We start from the raw sequence: 23,225 nt of genomic DNA on the forward strand, positions 1-23,225 counted from the left end.
GCTGTCTTACACTTATAATGGCAGGGTGTTTTAACGGTGCATTAAATCCTTTAGATGCAGTATCCGCTATAGTTGTTGCAGCTTTTGATGTTTCACCACGCATAATCAAGATAATTCTCCCTTTTTTTGCATGTGCACCATAGTAACTCAAAAAACGGCACCTTTTATTGATAACAACCTGATACCCTCTGTAAAAATTGAAGTGGTCATTCCATTGTTACCTCAGACATGCTCCTCAAAATATTAAACACTTTTAATCCATCTATCTTTGACTCAATTTGTTAATATCAACTTATTAAAATTTTATTCATTCACTTCTACACAAACTAATATTTTCATAGAGAACATCTGACCATATCTGTGGGAAAAACGTATAAGTCAAATAATATAATCTGTTTTGCAGATTAGCAGGACATCAGAAGCAATGATCAGAAATATGCAGGATTCAGGGTTGATTTGTTTCGAACCTTATTTTGTTAAACTTGATTTGCTTGCATGGAATGTTATTTGATTTTACTAAAATCAATAAATATGCAGGATCACTGAATGCTGAGCTTTAAAAAATCGACTGTCACTGAAAAGAGAATTAAATTTACTGACTGCAAGTGAAACTGAGCGGCCATTCACATGAAATTCTAAAATGAATTGGTGTTTTGCCCTACAGTGATCCTATTTTCCCCATCATGTAGACCTTAATAAAATGGCTTAAATTCCATATACTTACCACTTTGTTGTTAGGTACCTTAGCAATCCTATTCCCTTCTACATCTGTAAACCCGGGCAATTAGAAAGAGTAAAGGAACAGACTAGAGCTAAATTACACATTTAATGATGTTTCATTAATAAGCAGAATACAATGTGAATGTATTTATGGCCTAAGTAACAGCGCATCTTGTCTCCAAAGGCACTTCTCAGCTTATCTTTAGTCCAGCTTGCTTTGCTACCACATGGCCTTAGAACAGAATATAGAAACAGGCCAAATGCCTGTCTCAATATGGCTGCCAAAACAGAGTTGTCTTCATCATCGTCATCTACCCAATGGCGAGAGACAGAGGTAAAGGCAAGGTGACCAACAGTCAGGCCCGTCGCGACAAGGCAAGCAAACCAAGCAATTGCTTGGGGCCCCGAGCTGGCCTGGGGCCCCAAGACAATGACTGGTTAAGAATAAAATGCAGCGACAAACTGTGTGAGCGCCCCATTGATAGTGAATGCAGTAAAGTGCAATGACACTGTTATCCTCGCTGACAGCAGCCAGCCAACCACGCGATCTCTGCTGCCGGCAAAATACAAAACTTCCTCGGCAGTCATGAAGCGGAATTATGCTTCAGGAAGCCAAAAAAGAAAGAAGAGAAAGAAAGTAGGAGGATAAGAAAAAACAAGACAGTGGTAAGTGATAAATTACACACATAAAATAGCTCTACTTGTCTTGTACAAACGGTGCAATTTTGCAGCAGGTAGGCTAGCAGAAATATAATCCCTCGCTATATCGCGCTTCGACTTTCGCAGTTTCACTCTATCGCGGATTTTAAATGTAAGCACATCTGAATATATATCACAGATTTTTCGCTGGTTCGCGGATTTCTGCAGACAGTGGGTCTTTTAATTTAGGTTACACGCTTCCTCAGTTTGTTTGCCCTGTTGATTTCATACAAGGGACGCTATTGGCGGATGGCTTAGAAGCTACCCAATCAGAGCATGTATTACATATTAACTAAAACTCCTCAATGCTATAAGATATGCATCCCGCGCGGAGCTTGATTGTTTGCTTGTCTCTGTCTCTCTCTCACCCTCTCTGACATTCTCTGCGCCTGATGGAGGGGCTGTTTGCACAGAGGCTGTTTGCTTAAAAGATACTAACACTCCTCTAAAAAATGCCGCGGCAAACTTAAAAGCACAAGTATTGATTTTTTGATCGTTTGCTTTTCTTTGCGAGCGCTCTCTCTCTCCCTCTGAAATTCTCTGCTCCTGAAGAGAAGAAGATCTATTTGCATTCTTTTAATTGTGAGAAAGAACTGTCATCTCTGTCTTGTCATGGAGGACAGTTTAAACTTTTGACTAAAGGGTGTTATTTCATGTCTAGAGGGCTCTAATAATGTTAACAGTGTGGGAGAGTTTATAAGGGCTTAAAATATATAAAAATAACTACACAAACATATGGTTTCTACTTCGCGGATTTTCGTCTATCGCGGGGGGTTCTGGAATGCAACCCCCCGCGATCGAGGAGGGATTACTGTATGGCTATGCTGTGGTTCCTTTGCGTGCGTGCGGGGGGCCTCCATGTCCATTTTGCTTGGGCCCCCCAAATTCCTTCAAACGGCCCTGCCAACAGTCCACCATTTTTACACACAAATCACAAGCCAATGGAGTTTTGTGGTACAGAATAGCCTTTGATTCAAAACCAACCAATCATAAACAGTCATACTTCAGACCAATAGAATTAGTCCAACTGTCCCTTCCTGGACCATTTACCAATGAAAGCACTCACTAAAATTCATCCCCATTGCTTTTTTTAAGTCAGGTTATGGCTTATTCACTCTAAGTCCAAGCACAGCCACCCTTGCCAGATTGGTTTGATACAGGCTTCATCCCACTCTGACTCTGAGCCAGTCCAAGACACTGATGGAGGGCTGGTAAAGCACCGCTGTTGTCATCAGTAAAGTAAAACATGCCTTCTGAAACACTATCTATCATTACATTTGTTCTGTTCATTTTACAAATAAAGACCTACAAGATATTTATCAACTTGTATGCTAGATATCACTCCACCATATATACCTTTCCAAACTGCTCATGGGATGGGTATCGACGATTGAGACTAATATGACAACTGAATCAATTGGATGTAGTGCTGATGGCAGCCCTGAGTGACTTGTGCCTTACTCTCTATAATAATTTATAAAATCAATAAAAGAAAAAAGGATCCGTTTATTTTTAAATAAAATGTAGGAGAAAACAGCATTAATCTTCTTCTTAAAAAAATGTACTCCTTCTATAAAATGGGCAATCTGTTTTTAACTCTTTATTTAACACTAGCTGTCCCCCGCAGCTTCACCTGAGTAAAAATGAAACAGGACAGCAAGAAGGGTGCTCCCTGGCTCCCTACTCCTGATGTCACGCTTCCCCCTGGCCTAGGCCTGCAGCCTCTGTCTCAGATTAGCGTGAATATATTGCTCCTGTAAGCAAACTATCATTCTTAGTGTGATGAGAGAAGTCGCAAAATTAAATCCGTTAAGTAGTCCTCTAGTTCGCTAGCTAAGCAGATAAAAGATACATCCCGAGGCTGGAGCGTGAGTAAGGAGGGCCCTGCCCCCTCCGCTCAGCCTGCTGCGTCTCTCTCGGATTCGTGCAAATAAATTGGTACTGCAAGCGAACTATGATACTTAGTGTGATGAGAGAAAACACAAAATCAACCGGAATATTCAAGCAAATTATAGAACAACACCCGATCTAAATCCGTTAAGTGGTGCTCTCGTGAAAAGTGGACAGACAGACAGAAAGACAGGCATTGGATTTTATATATATATATATATAGAGACATTTCTACAAAGTTCCACTAACACCCAGTGAGTGAGGTTACTAGCATGAAGCACTAGCAACCTCCCAGGTTTTTAGTTTAACCCTTATGTCATTAAATAAATTCTACATGGCAAAACATTTTGGACCCAGATGAAAATTTCACTGACTTAAACCCACCATGGGAGCAGCTTTGACTACCTTGTCCAAAGTCTCAAAAATGCCTCTTCCCTAATAAGAACAGGCGTGGCCACTACATAAAATTCCTCTGGATGAAAATATTTCAGAATGAAACGTAGCCTGTGGTCTTGCACTATACAAACGGGGAATAAGTGTGTAAAATTTGGCACAGACCTGTTCAGCAGTGAAAATTCTTATACTGGACAAACACTCACATTCAATTTTATATATTCAATACTTAGGACAGAGTTTATCAGCTTTCTTTAGGGTAGAAGGGTGGCATCATGGAGAGGATTTGACAGTAAAACAAAAGGGCACAAGTTTAATCGCCATCATTGACTGTGTTTCTAAGTTAGGTGCTCATATTGCTCACATTGTACCATGCCTGTTCACTGCTCTGAAATTTTATTTTTTATAAATTAATATATTCTCTGCATTAGGTGTAGAATGATCAAGTGATTAGCTTTGAAAACATCATGAATACAGTATGTACAAAGTATAATTAAACTTTGTTTTATGAAAAAAGTAAAAAATTATGAACGGTGCATTAGTGAAGAAATCCGTAGTTTTTATTTTGTTTAGGTTTAAAGTTAGGATGAATGAAATGCACATTTATTTTTAGTCTGTATATTTCATGCTCAAAAGGTAATTTGTGACAGTGTACTAAGTCAAATTTAAGAAAGCAGTTTGCACTTTGATAAGTGCTAAATAGGACCTTAAAATGCATGCGATAATTCATTGCTCAAGGGTAATCAGAATTTGTCAGAACTTACCACTTTTATGAAACCTGCAAATTGATGAATAAGAATATAAAATGGCCCACTTCATTGCTTCCAGTATGAAAATGAGGCTGAATTGTATTAAGCAGGTTTGGCAATGTTCTATTGCACTTAACTCTTTGACTTTTTAGGAACTAAACACTTCTTTTTATGAATAAAATAAAAAATAATTCTTTGAAGTTTTCTCAGTATTCTGAAGTACCTATCTTTGTGGTACACACTTTAAAATAATAGTTGTTTAACGGCATTATATGGTTCCTCATAAAGCCGCTGCCTGACAAAGCACCATTTCATTCTGGGAAGGGTACTTTGAATATGAATTTGTTTTTTCGTGCTTAAAAAAAAACTTCCTAATATGTAGAAAAAAAATCTTTAATGTATTGTAGGCTACTCTAGCAGGAGACTAACATATTAAGAAAACCTGGACTTAGCCTGTTATTGTTATAGTGCTATTGTATGCACCAAGAGTCATTTTACAACCCCGATCCATTGGTATTTCAAAAATCTGTTACTATCTGTTCATGGTTATTTATTGTATGAAGTCTGTCATGAATCTAAATAAAGGTTCTTTCTGAATTACCACTCTGGTATCTTTATTTTTAAGAGTGTAGTTTTTAAAGTAACAATCCACCTTCACTTAAAAGTATTCTCAAACAGTTTAGCTCACCTAAAAAAATGTATTATGGTTTTTGTCATATATGGTTGTCAGTTATGAGTGCCAGAGGATTGTCTTCCGGACTTATCTGAGGTATGTTGTACTACCCCGGTATGAAAGGAGGTGCTTTCGCTAATAGTCTGGTCTCTGTTTTCTCCCACAGCATTGAGAAACTGCCCTTTGAGGGCAACGGAGCCAGAGAAGCTTCACTCCTTCTGGTGCATGCAGGTGTAAAAGGGAGACGTTACCAGAAGATGGCGTCTCATTTGGACTTGACAGTGTGACTACCAAGGACAACATCAGATGAAAAGTCATTAAGAATACCACCAAAGTGGCTTAGAAGGCATCAAGCCAGATGTTTATTGTAGCACTATAGCGTGAATGTTTTCCCCTTTAGGTTTCCTTCATATCAGTACAACAGCATAGGGGCATATATTGTGAAATGTATTCTAATATCTTCCAATGGAAAAAAAATCCTTAATTTATTAAATGTTTTAGAGTCTGTTGACTACACCCCTCTATTCAGCAGTCCTTAAACTGCGTGCACTGTTTTTAGATGGTCTAGGTCTATTTATCACTGACACCACATACAGAAATGTTATTATAGTACTCCTTTCTTACGTTGCGATGTTTTGTCCTTTGAAATTCAGCATGGAGTCATTTACTGTTACTTTTATCTCTGTGTACTTCAGGGTCAGTATTCTTGCGTATGTACTCAGTTTTATTTATTTATTAAGTACACCTTGTGATTCTTCTCCTATTCTTTCTTTATTAATTGCTTTTATTAATAACAGAATAGGAGATAAAATATTACATAAGATAAAACATTAAACAAATCAACACTACTTGTCTTTCAATAATAGTTGGTTCTGTAGACAGAAACAAGATGCTGTAACCCTTCAACTAATATTTAGCACACCAACACCTAACCTTCATGTTGTCTTTGACACTAATCAGTCATAAACTATTAACTATTCATGGTGGCTCTAAAATCGGTACTGACCCCTACTCTCTTTTCTGTTTCTTTTTCCGGTTTCTTTGTGGTGGTGGCCTGCGCCACCTCCACCTACTCAAAGCTTCATGATGCTCCAACAATGATGGACGGATTAAAAGGAAGAAGTCTACGTGACCATCATCATCATCAAGCCCTTCTGTGAGAATCCTAAATCCAAAGAGGACTGTTTCATTTATGTTAGGTAGAATGCCCAGAGGGGACTGGGCGGTCTCATGGTCTGGAATCCCTACAGATTTTATTTTTTCTCCAGCCGTCTGGAGTTTTTTTGTTTTTTCTGTCCCCCCTGGCCATTGAACCTTACTCTTATTCGATTTTAATTAATGTTAATTTATTTTGTTTTATAATTGTGTCTTTCATTTTTCTATTCTTTAATATGTAAAGCACTTTGAGCTACTGTTTGTATGAAAATGTGCTATATAAATAAATATTGTTGTTGTTATTTGCCACTTATACAAATCAGGCTGTTAAACAGTAAATCATACGGTTAAAAGAAAAAACAAAACTATGATTTTTTTTCATTACAGAGTATAGAGATAGTTCATACATTTATTTCAGATATAACTGACTACTGCAATGCTTTATTAACATTCTGTTAGTAAAACTTATTTTCTTATGTCTCTTCATTGACCTCCTCTTCATAAAATATAAAACCTCCATTAGAATTCATTAGAATTAAATGTCTTTGAGCATGAAGTATTCACTGTTGTTCTTGGCATTTGTAATGATGTAAATGTTGTTGCATTGTTATCTACATTTCTTTTTCTGTACTACATCTCTAAATCTTTGTAAGTGCTTCAAGATGGCCTTTAGTGAAACAGTAACAGTCATAAGGAGAAGCAGGGCTGACTGACATTGCACACATGGAGTTGTCCCGTATGGGGTCCAGGCAGAGTTCTCCTTCTTTTGCTGAACGACATTCAAGAGCTTCTTTGTAACCAAAGCATGCTTGGTTTGTAACTGGCAGGAAATGCTTAGCTGTGACTCCACAGAATGAATTCCTGCACTGAAACAAATGCTCTATCGCAGAATAAACTGAATTCTATTAAACCTAAGGTATGATGCAGATTCAATGAAACAGCTTAAACTGGACGTGCTGGAGTTCATGGCTGAGCAAGCAAACTCAAACCAATTATAGAACACTTTGGGATGGTTGGTCATTTACCATTTTTTTGACATTATGCTTTTAGGCATTGTGCATAAATCCCTCAGAAAATAAATGTGTGGAATGGTACACTACTTCATGTAAATTTCACTCTAGTGATAATGCAGGAAATCTTGTAGTACAACTGATTATACTGTACAATGATATACAATCAAGTACATTACCTTATATAATATTTATTATGTACACAAATAAATGTACAATAAAATGAACAGGTGATTGAATCAAGCAAACAAGTTAAATATGATTTAATCTTAAACTAAACACACAGTGCCAAATGAAGTACACAAGCTACATGGTGTCACACACGTGTGCATGGGAGGCAGCTAAAGGGCTCAAAAGAAGGTAATTCCCAGTCAGACCAAAGGGAGGCAGAGTGCATTAATCCTTTCTCTTATCTCCCCACAGACCAAATGTGGGAAATTCCACCTGGCTCCAATAACGTTACTTCCAGTTCTGTCCCAGGAGATCTCACTTCCATCCCAACAGAAGAGCCCACCTCCTAATAACCTCATTTCCAGTTCCTGTCCCAAGATCCCTCCTCTTCCTGCTTTTCAACTTTATATCCGCCATGTTTCCTAACCTGTTCAGTTCTGTTTTGGACTCTTCTCTGTAAAGACCATTTTTCTCAACCTTTTAGCATTTGCAGCCAATTCTCAAGTATACGGGCAGCTGCCCCCAGACCTCTTTGTTGCGTCAAGGCTTGATTATTTACCACAATAAATACGAGGTGTGATCAAAACGTACAGTGAATATTGATGCAGCTCACCATCCAAGTGCAACGCAAAACAATTCAATCCAGGTTCTGACAGGTCCATCTTAAATCCGTATTTATTTGATACCGTCAGTTCAAGTGTGTTTTTCAAATTTGTCGTTAATAATTAACATGAAATTTTGTTTCAAATTGCAAAAAGCTTAGGTAATCCATCAGATGTTAAAATCGGTTTATGGTGACACTGCACCGACAATTAAGACTGTTTACAAGTGGTTTGATCGAATTTCGTAATGGATCTGACTCAGAAAAGATGAGAAAAGATCAGAACATCCTTCTACATCAATAACCAAGGAAAATGTTGAAACGGTTACATTCTTCATCATGACAATGCTCCTTGTCACACATCCCTTCTAGTATGACAATTTCTGTCAAATAAAAACATTACGCTGTGTCCGCATCACCAAATCTGGCACCGTGCGACTTGTGGCTGTTCCCTAAATTGAAAATGACTATGAAAGGCAAACGATTTTAATCCATTCAGGACATCCAGGCAGCCACGACAGCCCAACTAAAGAAACTCTCAAAAAAAAATTTCCATAACTGCTTCAGAAAGTGGAAGGAGCGTTGGGATAAGTGCATTTTAAGGGGAGGAGAGTATTTTGAGGGTGACTAGTAGTTGTAAATCTTTTACTACAATAAACGTTTCTTTTTTAAAAAATTTACCATCTTTTTTGATCACACCTAGTAGATAGATGGGTACTGAAGTGGCTTGATGCTTCAGTTCATGTCAACCTTTACATATCTGTTGTGGCCATAAGTGCCAACTTTTCAAAATTTCTGCTGGTGTGTATTTCACAGACGTCCATATAATCGAGCCCACTGCATTCTTTCTCCCCTGATCTTCAAGCCTTGTTGCAATAACTAGCACTTTGGCGGACTGCCTCTTTGCTTGTATCATCTTTGCTAGAATCTGAACTTTCTGCAGTATTTTCGGTTTATCTGAATTGTGCTGAAGTAAACGCAATTTCACCTCATGATTGACTTATCCATGTTTTGACTCTTTTTGTCCCATAATTGTTTGTCATGTTCATTGCAGTAAGTTCTCATTAAGTAAATGCCACAACCCAATTACATGCAGTGTGGCAATCATAAAAAAATGCAGTTATAAAGTTGCATTTGATGCATCTCAATTTTTGACTTACATATACAATGTTTTTTTTTCTAAATTTGCAAATTTTATTACATGACATTATATTTTCCGAAATTGTGTAAAGTCCAGATTTTGCATGTGTGTGTGTGTTCATTTCTTTCTTTTTGTCATCCAGCATATGCTCTGGTAGGACAAAAAATCTAAAAACTCAGCTATCTAACTAGACAAATTAAATAATTTCTATGGCAGTTAATTTTGGATGCAGGTCAAACCATTTTTGTTGGATATGGAGATGAGCAGTGGAACAAACTGCACCAAAAACAATCGGCCTGGAGCCTGTAACAAGACAAAGACGATGCAACTGTCAGAAAAAGATAGGTCCTTTATTTTAGAAGTTTTTATTGTACAACCCCAATTCCAATGAAGTTGAGACGTTGTGTAAAACGTAAATATAAACAGAATGCAATGATTTGCAAATCCTTTTCAACCTATATTCAATTGAATACACTACAAAGACAAGATATTGAATGTTCAAACTGATAAACTTTATTGTTGTTTTACAAATCTTCACTCATTTTGTATTGGATGCCTGCAACACGTTCCAAAAAAGGTGGGACGGGACAGCAAAAACTGGGAAAGTTGAGGAATGTTCAAAAAACACCTGTTTTGAACATTCCACAGGTGAACAGGTTAATTGGAAACAGGTGTTTGTCATGATTGGGTATAAAAGGAGCATCCCCAAAAGGCTCAGTCGTTCACAAGAAAGGATGGGGCGAGGTTCACCACTTTGTGAACAACTGTGTGGGCAAATAGTCCAGCAGTTTAAGAACAATGTTTCTCAATGTACAATTGCAAGGAATCTAGGGATTTCATCATCTACTGTCCATAATATCATGAAAAGATTCAGAGAATCTGGAGAAATCTCTGCACGTAAGCGGCAAGGCCGAATACCAACACTGGATGCCCGTGACCTTCGATCCCTCAGGCGGCACTTCATTGAAAAACCGACATCATTCTGTAAAGGATATTACCATGTAGGCTCAGGAATACTTCAGAAAACCATTGTCAGTTAACGCAGTTCGTCACTACATCTACAAGTGCAAGTTAATACTCTACCATGTAAAGCGAAAGCCATATATCAACAACACCCAGAAACGCCGCCGGCTTCTCTGGGCCCGAGCTCATCTGAGATGGACAGACGCAAAGTGGAAAAGTGTGCTGTGGTCTGACGAGTCCACATTTCATATTGTTTTTGGAAATCATGGACGTCGTGTCCTCCGGGACAAAGAGGAAAAGGACCATCCGGATTGTTATCAGCGCAAAGTTCAAAAGCCAGCATCTGTGATGGTATGGGGGTGTGTTAGTGCTCATGGCATGGGTAACTTGCACATCTGTGAAGGCACCATTAATGCTAAATGGTACATACAGGTTTTGGAGCAGCATATGCTGCCATCCAAGCAACGTCTTTTTCAAGGACACCCCTGCTTATTTCAGCAGGACAATGTGAAGCCACATTCTGCATGTGTTACAACAGCGTGGCTTCGTAGTTAAAGAGTGCGGGTACTAGACTGGCCTGCCTGCAGTCCAGACCTATCTCCCATTGAAAATGTGTGGCGCATTATGAAGCGCAAAATACGACAACGGAGACCCCGGACTGTTGAGCAACTGAAATTGTACATCAAGCAAGAGTGGGAAAGAATTCCACCTACACGGATTCAACAATTAGTGTCCTCAGTTCCCAAACGCTTATTGAGTGTTGTTAAAAGGAAAGGTGATATAACACAGTGGTAAACATGCCCCGTCCCAGCTTTTTGGAACGTGTTGCAGACATCAAATTCAAAATGAGTGAAGATTTGCAAAACAACAATAAAGTTTATCAGTTTGAACATTCGATATCTTGTCTTCGTAGTGTATTCAATTGAATATAGGTTGAAAAGGATTTGCAAATCATTGTATTCTGTTTTATTTACGTTTTACACAACGTCTCAACTTCATTGGAATTGGGGTTGTATATAGTTCAGGGCTGATATCTCATGAAACACTCAATATTAATTTTTTAATCTTTTAAGGACAAGGAAAATATCATTCCAACAGTTCTATTCATCAGAATCGAAGATCTGCCTCTTCTCCTTTTTCATAGATGAAGAAATGCAGGAATGAAGTCTACCTTGTTAACATTTAATGAGGAGCTTTCAGGAAGAAACCCTGACTAATATTTTAGCAAAAATTGCACACATTTTGACCATACAAATGGATATTGGAAATGTAGACTATGCAACACAAGTTACGTGAGAATTTTTTTCTTTTTTTCATGGATGGTTTATTCAATTTGTTGGGCATTATCCAGTGCTGATCCCCTATCAACACCACAGAGTTTGACTATTCAATATTTATTCCTCCAAAAATTAGTCTCAGCTATCTCTACAAACTACATAGGGTAACATTTAAAAAATGTATGTAATTTTTGGGTGGAGTTTTCCTATTAATAAAATGGCCATATGATAACAGCTATGTCTCCAGCACAGAAACTAATAATGCCACTAATGAGTAACCCCAAATAAGAAATACTGCAAAGGAAGTAATAATAAATATAATAGTATTTAATAAATAAATAGTATTTTGCACTTCCTGTGCAAATACTGCACAGGAAATAATAAAATTAAGAGTGATAGCGCTAATAACTGTAACCTGTAACTCGTTATTTAAAGCAGTCTATCAGAAGAGGATACATCACAGTCAGGCATTTAACTGTATTTTTTTTTTAGTTTTTCTTTCAGCTGGTTGCCACTAATGAACTAAGATTCTCCTTGATATGATTTGCAATGGTAAATTGTAAAGGACTGTATTATCTAACAAACAAGTTAATCTTTTTTTTTAAATAATGTCTAACAAAATCTAATTTTAAAATGTTTAACCTGGAAGGAAGATGCATAAGCCAGTTGTTGTTCAGGCAAATTTATGACCCTACTAGATCAGATAAGAAGTTTTGTACTACTCTGGGGTAATTCATTTTGTGGTAGGGGTTTGAAGAATCTGCATCAGTCTGGAGTACTTTCCCATAACCTGCACCCCTGCTGCTTCTGTAATGCTCTGAAACGGTTTACTTATACAGGTAAAATGTGTGAGCCGCTGGAAGGAGGACATGTTTTAGAAACATGACCATTCCTTCCCTTCTAGGAAGATAGCCAGGGAGAATTCAGGTATCTGAAATGAAAGGACATATTGGTAAGGGATGGAATGGAAGGTGAGTTGTGCCTGAGGTTGGCCTACATGCCTACTGGTCCAAGCGGTGTGACCTGGACTATCAGGCCAGGACCGAAGATGCTTGCAGAGGCCTTCTGTGTCTCTGCTGCTCCATTCATACAGATGGCTACGCTGGTGTCTCTGCCATCACAAGCATAGAGGGACCATGCTGTGCCTCTACTATTCCATCCAAAGGGTCGTGTACTTGTCAAACCAGTCAAACCAGTAGAAACCAGTCAACATACTAAGACAGAGAACCACTTGGTGGCCTAAGTTAGATGAACTAACTATTATAAAGGTTGTATTGGTGTTATTGTCACAGTCAGTTTACTCTGCTTATATTTTGGTCACAGCTGGAAATCTTAAGTTAATCTACTGTACTGTATATATGAATAAAATGCACAAGTTTCTGTCCAGGTTGTTCTGGTACTCTGTCTAATTACCTGTTGTTATAGAATTAAAAGCAATGCGTAAGTTTTGAACTACAGTGCAGTCAACCCTGACCAGACTGTTAAGAATAAACATACAAGGACTATGGGTGGGATTTGGGGTATTCTATGAAGGTCTACAAAGTAAAGAGTCTGAAAGGGAAAATAGAGTCACCCCAGGACTCCACTACAGAAAAGTGGTCAACTGACCTTTGTAAAAATACACTAATACTTCATGTGGTTTAACATGCATGTACTTTTATCTTATAGACTATAATAAAATTTGTCTTGACAATTAACATCATTTTAAAATAATGTGAATTACTTGACAACACATGACTAAGGTCTTTCATCATTATTATTATCTTTATACATTTTTTTGTCTTCTCCTGATTTTTTTAAAGTATAATAAACACTGCATTCAAAAGAAGCCAGTCTGTATAATAATTACATATTGAAATGGTCTAGCCACTCTATAATATTTGAATATACTATATATTATAATGATAATGTAATAAATACTTACACATCAATTAGTAATGGATATTTTTTGGACTTGTCAAAGTTGGGTGGCAGTGTCATTTGATACCATAGTTCTACCAAAAAAGAAAAAGAGAAATATATATATATATATATATAGTATATCCCAATATATTTTTCCTTTAAAAATAAAGTTGATAGAATAGAGGAGACTGGTACGTCTGTGTAATACAGGTCACTGACAAAATAAAGGTGTCATAGCAGTTTTTAATTTTTATATAAAAGGATAGTCACAACAATTATTCATTTTGATATGAGAGAGAAATTAGTTTTCTGTCACTGGAGGTCTTTCTTTATCAAAGGTAAGACCATTCTGAAGCCTACAGCTCACCTTTAAATAAAATAGTCGCTATTATATCATATGCTAGAACAAGCTATGCATGTTCCTAGTGCCCTAACAAAACAATTAAAAAATAAAATAAAATTGCAAAATGTTACAACTACCATCTGAATAACAAGAAAGGGAAGCTCATGAGTAAAAAAAAGGAAATACAAAATTATTGAAAGCAGGTGCTTCTGAGCAAGTATGATCATTGGGATAATTGAGAAGTTACAATCATATTTTCTTTAAGTTTATACCAAAAAGTGCACGGCATACCAAATTTCTCATTCTGTTGGATATAATTACTGTGCCACTTATCAATGTTTTATAAGGAAGTGTAGTTAAGACGATGTTGATATGGAACATAGAGGGAAAAAATATTATACTCTTGGGGCAACCGTGAATGGAAGCATATACTTACTGTTTGTAATAAATGTGCACTGAATCAGGATGCAAGGAAAAACTGGATCACTTAAGTGCAAATGATGGCCTAAGGCAGGAGCAGGAAGTTTAATCAAGAACAGACCATTAGTTTTTTGACTCATAATCATACTATTATCAGGCTAGGAGACTAAACCAAAAATGCAGGTAAAGTGGAGCTAAGAACAAAAGGAGGAGCAGAGGAAGCAACAAAAAATCTAGCAGGTGAGCCAGGCATGATGCACACCAAAAGGTGTTTCAGTGACAGGTTCTTGTGGCTTTGCTTTGACATCTTTTTTTTACCAGAATGGTGTAAGCTCACTTATTAACCCAGTCACATGGGATGCACAAACCAGTGTGTTTCTTCGTGCCGATCCCAAGCCCGGATAAATGGGGAGGGTTACGTCAGGAAGGGCATCTGGTGTAAAATTTTGCCAAATCATTCAATACAAATTGTCCACACCGCATCGGTCGAGCCCCGGGTTAACATTGACCGCCACCAGTACTGTTAGCCAACAGGGTGTTGCCAGAAATTGGGCTACTGTTGGCCGAAGAAGGAGAAGAAGAGGGGGGAGACGTGTTCGGAGGCAGGAGGACAGGAGGAAAGTAAAGAGAGTGGAACTAAGGGTAGGACCTTTGAATGTTGGCAGTATGACTGGTATGGGGAGAGAGTTAGTAGATATGATGGAGAGAAGAAAGGTTGATATATTGTGCGTGCAAGAGACTAAATGGAATGGGAGTAAGGCCAGGTGGATTGGAGGTGGATTCAAATTGTTCTATCATGGTGTGGATAGGAGGAGAAATGGAGTAGGGGTTAATCTGAAGGAACAGTATGTCGAGTATTTTGGAGGTGAAAAGAATGTGATTATAAAGCTGGAAATTGGAGGTGTGATGATGAATGTTGTTAGTGCATATGCACCGTAAATTGGGTGTGCAATGTGTGAGAAAGAAGATTTTTGAAGTGAGTTGGATGAAGTGATGAACAGTGTACCCAAGGGACAGAAAGTGGTGATTGGAGTGAATTTCAATGGGCATGTTGGTGAAGGGAACAGTGGAGACGAGGAGGTGATGGGTAGGTATGGTGTCAAGGAGAGGAATGAAGAAGGTCAAAGGATAGTGAATTTTGCCAAAAGGATGGACATGGCTGTGGTGAATAAGTATTTTAAGAAGAGGGAGGAACAGAGGGCTACGTACAAGAGTGGAGAAGGTGCACACAGGTAGATTACATCCTATGCAGAAGAGTTGATCTGAAGGAGATTGAAGACTGCAAAGTGGTGGCAGGGGAAAGTATAGTTAAGCAGCATAGGATGGTGGTCTCTAGGATGACGTCGGAGATCAAGAAGAAGAAGAGAGTGAGGGCAGAGCCAAGGATCAAATTGTGGAAGTTGAAAAAGGAAGACTGCAAGGTGGAGTTTAGGGAGAAGGTCAGACAGGCACTGGGTGGCACTGAAGAGTTACCAGACACTTGGGAAATTACAGCAGATGTAGTATGGGTGATAGCAAGAAGGGTGCTTGGCATGACATCTGGAAAGAGGATGAAGAAAAAGGAAACCTGGTGGTGGAATGAGGAAATACAGGAGAGTATACAGAGGAAGAGGATGGCAAAGAAGAAGTGGGATAGTTGGAGAGATGCAGAAAGTAGACAAGAGTATAAGTAGATTAGGCGCAAGGTGAAGAGAGAGGTGGCGAAGGCTAAAGAAAAGGCATATGATGAGTTGTATGAGAGGTTGGACACTAAGGAGGGAGAAAAGGACCTGTACCGATTGGCTAGACAGAGGGACCGAGCTGGGAAAGATGTGCAGCAAGTTAGGGTGATAAAGGATAAACATGGAAATGTACTCACAAGCGAGGACAGTGTGTTGAGCAGGTGGAAAGAGTACTTTGAGAGGCTGATGAATGAATAGTACAAGAGAGAGAAGAGGTTGGATGATGTGGAGATAGTGAATCAGGCAGTTCAACGGATTAGCAAGGAGGAAGTAAGGACAGCTATGAAAAGGATGAAAAATGGAAAAGCCGTTGGTCCAGATGACATACCTGTGGAAGCATGGAGGTGTTTAGAGGTGTTTAGGAGATGGCAGAGGAGTTTTTAACCAGATTGTTTAATGGAATCTTGGAAAGTGAGAGGACACCTGAGGAGTAGGAGTGGAGAAGTGTACTGTTGCCGATATTTAAGAAATAAGGGGATGTGCAGGACTGTAGTAACTACAGGGGGATAAAATTGATGAGCCATAGCATGAAGTTATGGGAAAGAGTAGTGGAAGCTAGGTTAAGAATTGAGGTGATGATTAGAGCAGCAGTATGGTTTGATGCCAAGAAAGAGCACCACATATGCAATGTTTGCTCTGAGGGTGTTGATGGAGAAGTTTAGAGAAGGCCAGAAGGAGTTGAATTGTGTCTTTGTGAACCTGGAGAAAGCATATGACAGGGTGCCTTGAGAGGAGATAAAAAGTGACGCCCCAGACAGATTGGGGAATCGAGCTGTGGACAGTGCTCTACAGAAGAGAGAATGAGTGAATGTGACTGCTACAGGTAAATATGAGGAGAGCACTCAGCTACAAGGCTGGATGGCACACCTGTGTTTGTTGTTTTTAAAAGTTTCTCTTTTGGCATATCAGCAGGGAAGCCTATATAGAAGTATAGGAGGCTGTATAAAAAAGGGAGGGCTGAACTGTCAATTCTGTTTGCTGTCTTCATCTCCATGTTGGTGTTCTCTACAGTATATTCCGGCAATGTTAGCCATATACAACATGGTTAACATGCATAAAAAACAAAACCAAAAGAAAGAAAAATCTAATCCTTTGAAAGAGCATTCATTGTCACCAATGGAAGAGTGAGGAATAAAATGGATCAGCAATTTTTTTTATCATATAGTGTGTCACAGACACATGCGCATAGGAGATGGTTTATAGTCTCAAATAATGTTGTTTCTCAGCCAAACCAGGAGGAGGCACTGTCATCTAATCCTCTCCTCCTTTCTACCTCTGCAGAACAACCAAAGAAACCTCCCATTAAGGTTATTTCTGGGCTACCAGTCCTGCCTCCAAATCCTCCCAGAACCCTCTTCCTGATGATCTCACTTCTGGTTCCAGTCCATGAATTCCCACCTTTTCCTGTCTGCTAAATATAAATAGAACAGCCTTCCTAATAATAATAATACATTTTATTTATTCATAGGCACCTTTCTAAACACTCAAGGACACTGAACAATAGATAAAACACACATTATAAGCAAAACTAAAATACACAATTTAAAATCAGACAGAGCAATTGTAGTCAAAGAGAAAAGCAAGTCTTAAACAAATGAGTTTTAAGTTTAGATTTGAAAAGTGAGAATGATCCAAAATTTCTAAGCTCAGATGGTAGTGAGTCCCAGAGCTGGGGACCCATGGTGGTAAGACGGATGAAAGGGACAGTCAAGTGGATGGAGGAAGAGGATCTAAGGGTGCGGCAGGGAATGGCAACATGGAGGAGGTCGGACAGCTGTGGAGGGGTGAGGTTGTGGATAGCTTTAAAAATTAACAGAAGAATTTTGAATTAAATGCTGAACTTAACTGGAAACCAATGAAGCTGCTGTAAGACGGGCGTGATATGGTGAATAGAGGGGGTTCTAGTAATGATGCAGGCAGTTGAATTCTGGACCAGTTGAAGCTTATAAAGAGATTTGCAAGAAAGACCAAAGAAAAGGGAATTGCAATAATTCAAACGAGATGCGAAAAGGCAATGAACAAGGATAGCAGTGGTGTGAGGAGTGAGGGAGGGGCAAATACGATTAATGTTACGCAAGTGGAAATATGCGGACCGGGAGATGTTATTGATGTGGGACTGAAAGGATAAAGTACTGTCAAGGATGACACCCAGACTCTTAACCTGTGGGGAAGGGGAGACAGAGGACTTATCAATAACAAATGAAAAATAATCAGTTTTGGATAATGTTGATTTTGTACCAATGAGCAGAACCTCAGTTTTGTCACTATTTAATTTAAGAAAATTTGAAGAAAAGGATTTAATTTCTGCTATGCAATCAATAAGTGAGGAAGGTGGAAAGGAAAAAGTAGGTTTGAAGGTGAGGTAACAGTGGAAGCTAATGTTACATTTATGAAAGATATTGCCAAGGGGAAGGAGGTAAATAATAAAAAGGAGGGGCCCCAGGATGGAGCCCACCTGAAGTAACAGCAGTGGGTTGAAATGTGAAAGTTTTAAGCTGAACAAACTCAGTGTTTAATGTTAGTTCAGTTCAGTTTCTGTAAAGATATGTTTCTTTTTCTGCCAAATTTTCATTATACGGGGTGGCCATCCCCAAACCTTTTCTGCCTTTTCTGCTGATTTTGTTACAACTGTTTATTATAGTTCCATATACTCTACTATTACTGTATATACTTTTGTTTCATTTTGTTTGTTTAATTAGGGGTCTTCTTGTCTTCCTAGAGAGTCGTGGCCGAGGGTCTGTCTGAAAACAAGGCCTGTTAAAGCCCATTGAGGCACTCCTTGTGTGATTTTGAGCTATACAAGAAATAAATTGTTGTTTTACATGAACAAGCAGTGGGCATATTTAAGTTTAATTTTTTTTTTTTTGAATACATATTGGACAAAAGTATCTAAAGTTAAACATTGTTTGCTATGATACAACAGCAAGCATTTGTATCTTTGGACCATTTGTTCCTGTTTTCTCAAATATGTGAAAACCATTGATGTAAATCACATAGCATGTCTGTCCCAGTCAAACAAGCTTAGCCTAACAGACCTCCAGAGTCGTCCACACCACCTGAGGCAGCTTTTTCCTCCATCATCATCAAAACGCCAAGTAAGAGTAGTCCTTATAAAGAAGAACATGGTGTTGTGTCTTTCCAATACAGTTTCAAACATTTGTAAAATTAGTGTTAGGGAATAATTAACCTGTTTTGGTGGTCCGTGGTGAACCAATCTTAATTAAAGTAATATATGTGGATCTTTCTTTTATTTTGTCAGTTACATGTATTACACTATTTCATATTAAGGAAATATTTCAGCTATTGTGCATGTAATAATGTAATGTAATGAAGTGTAAGTAAAAACAAAACATGAACATTGTTCAGAATGTATGGGATGAGCAGATATTATCTATTAGTACACCTAGTCTTAACATTTATTTAAATTATTTTTATTGTTATTCTACAACCTATTGTTTTGAAATTTTTTTGCAAATGATGATTTCTAAACTAGAGAGTATTCTTATGATCCTGAACTGGACAAAGCAAGTTTGAAAATAAATCATCTGAAGTACACATATGCCCTTTGCTGATTCAACTTTGATATATTTATTTAAATTAAAAGAGTATATTTAAAAGATAAATGTAAGCACACATACTGAGTCCTGCCACTTGAATGGTTCCCCGTTCGACTTTTGGCATTTGAATGTCCTTTAGGATTTCTTCCAAGTCCTTGTTCTCCTCAAGGATGAGAAGTTCTAAAAAAATTCCACACAAAATATTATTAAATCACTTTGGAAGTGACTGTCACTACTCATGATATCTTTCTTTCCCTTCCTTATGACCATTATGGCACATAATAAACCCACTTCCTCTGTCATACAGTACATCAAGAAAGACTGACTGTTAAATTTCACTTTGCCAGTATCCACAGAACTGTAAGAGCTTTAACAATTTCTTTTGGGTGTGGCTGAATCAATCTTTTAATCCTTATTTTCCATACTTTCCCCCTCAGAATTTCCACCTCACATAAACATCTGCACAGCTTTCCATTCTGATGACTTGGGTATTGAATTCTCCCACAAATCAGAACTCCCCCTAAACTGATAATCCTGTTCATGAATGGTTGTTACATTTTTCTCTACACAGAAAATTATAGATACACTGAATAAAGGAGTGTGGTAAGTGGTAGTAGTTTGGGGAACTTCAGAGCTTGAGGAATAGTAGAGGTTAATGATCAATATTGGACTGATTGTCAGGTTTTAATTTTCTAATTTGGCAAGAGCAGAATTTGCATTGGGTTTACAAGCCAATTCCTTTTCATATCTGTTTGACAAAAGTAATCTTTCATTGTAAACGAATATCCGTTCAAAGCCTAGATACAAGACCATATTCTACACGTATGGCATGTTAACATCTTATCATGACATTGCCTATAAGTTGATATTCATTTACAGCACATTCTTAAAGTGTGCAACTTCAGTGTCGTACATAAATGGTCTATGACTTGCCCTGTACGATGTGGTTTTTGAAGCATGTCGTCTGGACCATTTTATTTTTGTGTTAGAAAAAAATAAGCTCTGATATCACCCAACATATTCTGCCATTCATGAAAAGCAAGATCAATGAGATGGGATCTTTTTATTTATCACACTTCAAAAATAATGCTTTATTTGATATGCTATTTGTTCAGTCAGACTATCATTATCTTTTAGTAAGATTCTGATGACTAAAATAAAGAGCAGTGCCCTTATTTATCAAAATGGTAATAACTGGCTCAAAACATTACAGAGTGACTGACACAAATCTGGTCCTACTCATAGGCATAAAAGGATTTTGTCAGTTTTTCTAATTTAGAAAACTACTCCTAATGTCACGAGTATTTAGGGAAACTCATTAGCTGTCCTTGATTGCTAGGAGCTGCCAGACTATGGCATTCAGACAGAGATTGGCCTGCACATTCTGGGAAAGGTGAAGTGTTTTGCAAACACTGGACAACAATTAACTCATAAAAGATTTTGATGTGGTGGAGATAGAATAATATTACCAACAAATCTTGTACTTCACATGATTGCTCCATCTGCATGGTGAAGATATAGATTGTCAGCCAAAATGAAAGCTTTGGAAACATTACATTTTTTGGCCACAGGGAAAATGCAGCTTCACAGAAGCAATGATATAAGTATGTCCCAACCAACCATTTCTTGAATATGCACTAAACCTTGAATGCCCTTATAATGTGAGAAGTAATTCACAGATTTATACAATACCTTTCTTTATCACTCCATGTTAAAGCAAGCTGTATTCATGTATTCACAAGGATGCATATGTAACTCATCAGCAACATCGCAGTATCAACACACAAGAGAACATTGATACAAACTGTATTGTACAGCTAGGACACTATCCTGAATAAAAGCGGGGCTGGATGGGTGATTGACAGAAAAATGTCACACAGTTTTGCATTCCACAAACACCTGGAATATTCTTGTTATAATTTATAAGCTGGGGAAGGTTTGAGAAAGAAGGTGGAGACTCCTGGGGCAATGGAATAATAAATAGAGCCTCACAGAAGATAAGAGGGGATCACAGAGATAGACAGACATGTCAGATGATTGTGAACACTGCAACAATGAACATAACTTCAGTAACAGCACAAGAATAACTGTGGCCATTTCAGTATAACTGTTACTTTACGAAGCCTTTCCCATGGCTATAACAGCAGAAAGGTGATTCTTTTAAAAGTACAGCTGTAAATTATTTATTTTTAAATAAATACGGCCATTATTGGGCTTAACTCTCATTTAGTGTGTGTCACTCTGGTCTTCCATATTGGTGCTCATTACTGTATTATTGTTGATATTCTTGAAATTTGCCGAGTTCAATGCATGACTCCAGCGTGCTTCACGAGAGTGCCTTAAGCCTTTTATGTGAAAGTAATCATGTTCCTTTGAACGTTATTATTATTATCATTACTAGGGGGTTCGCCCCCTGCTCGCTTTGCTTGCCAACCCCCCGGCCTGCGCTACGAGCCAGCCACTTTGCGTCTCTGCCACTCACATTGTGAAGAGGGGGGCTAAATGCACCCCAAGGAGACACAGTCACTCCTCTTAAAACGGTGATACAATGGGAAACAAATACAGTTTTTTTTACCTCCTCTTTGCTCTATCAGCTGCTTGCTGCTGTTGCTGCTGCCGTGCTGTGTGATCTGCATCTCACGCAGCGTTTTGAACATTTAAAAGCCTGTACAGCAGCTGTCCTACTCTTTATCTTTTATTTCCATCCCCAGGTGTGGTGAAATCTCTTGGCACAAAGTCTCGCCTTGCGGGACGTGAGCTCATGATATTTTTTAGTTTATAATTAATTTGAAAAACGGAATAAGAATCTAAAAATCTAACAATATCACATTAACGTTTGATAAATTCTGAAAACAATGATGCCAAACATATATATGTAGGTTTTAAAATAAACCCAATTTAAAGCGTGACAAAAAACATGACATAAAAAGTCACATAAAATCGTTGCCCCTTTACTCTTAGGATTTTATATATACCTGTATATATATATATATAGTAGATTTTCTTTGTGATGAATTCTGAGTGTTAGTATCGGAAAACTAAAAAATAATCATCATGATTTCCAAGGAAACTACCAAATGCCTTCAAGAGTACCATTTTGCGGTTTGGATACCATATACATTGTCATGTGTGAACTCCTACTCCTTACTGGGAGTAAAAGTAGGAAACTTCATTAACTACTTTTCATGTCCTATTCTGAGGTAAGATAAATTCTTAATCCTAGTCAGACTTTTAAGGCAACTGCTAGGAATAATTCTGAGATGCTTGATAAATACAGGCACAGAACACCATTTAAGAAACATACATGTAGGAATCCAGAGATTTCCAAATTTTACCTTGAAATATTCAGGCAATGAAAAATGTTTAATAGGAGCATATATACTTCTGGGCACTGCGCCATGTATAACCATTTTTAAAGAAGCATGTTCTCTTTTCTGTTTTTTAGATTTTTTGATAATTACATATTAATGTTATTAAATAATAATATTGAGATTTGGCCTCTGGCTTGTTACTATAAGTTACTACACATATTTTTTAATGGATTTTTAAATTTAACATATGCTGCTGTCATCACGGACAAGAGCTTCGTCACATCTCAACTGCTGATGAGTTGTGAAATTGAAGGATGTCACACAGAGGATGTAAAGGATACCTTATACCTACAACATTTGAGAATGTTGGACACTCTGAGGAACATAAAGTGGGATGTATTAAAAATCCCTGTACTCCGCTAGTAACTCTGATCATTACCGCCAAAGGAGCTATCTCATACTTTGAGAGAGGAACAGCTCATCCAAGGATGATATATAGGAGTGAGAATAAAAATAAGGTGGAAAGGAC

At 37.9% G+C, this 23,225-nt stretch overlaps 1 protein-coding gene across 1 annotated transcript in view; it reads right to left on the bottom strand.

Annotated features, from left to right (window-relative positions):
• LOC120531777 (fibroblast activation protein, alpha) overlaps positions 1 to 23,225 on the bottom strand; it is a 95,206-nt gene that overhangs the window by 17,167 nt on the left and 54,814 nt on the right. The window contains exons 18-19 of the mRNA XM_039757495.1: positions 19,467 to 19,565; positions 13,367 to 13,436 (exon numbers count right to left, since the gene is read on the bottom strand). Coding sequence (XP_039613429.1) covers positions 13,367 to 13,436; positions 19,467 to 19,565 — 169 coding nt within the window. The remainder of the gene's footprint in view (positions 1 to 13,366; positions 13,437 to 19,466; positions 19,566 to 23,225) is intronic.

Source organism: Polypterus senegalus, chromosome 6 (assembly GCF_016835505.1).
Source record: "Polypterus senegalus isolate Bchr_013 chromosome 6, ASM1683550v1, whole genome shotgun sequence".
In the NCBI taxonomy this organism is placed as follows: Eukaryota; Metazoa; Chordata; class Cladistia; order Polypteriformes; family Polypteridae; genus Polypterus; species Polypterus senegalus.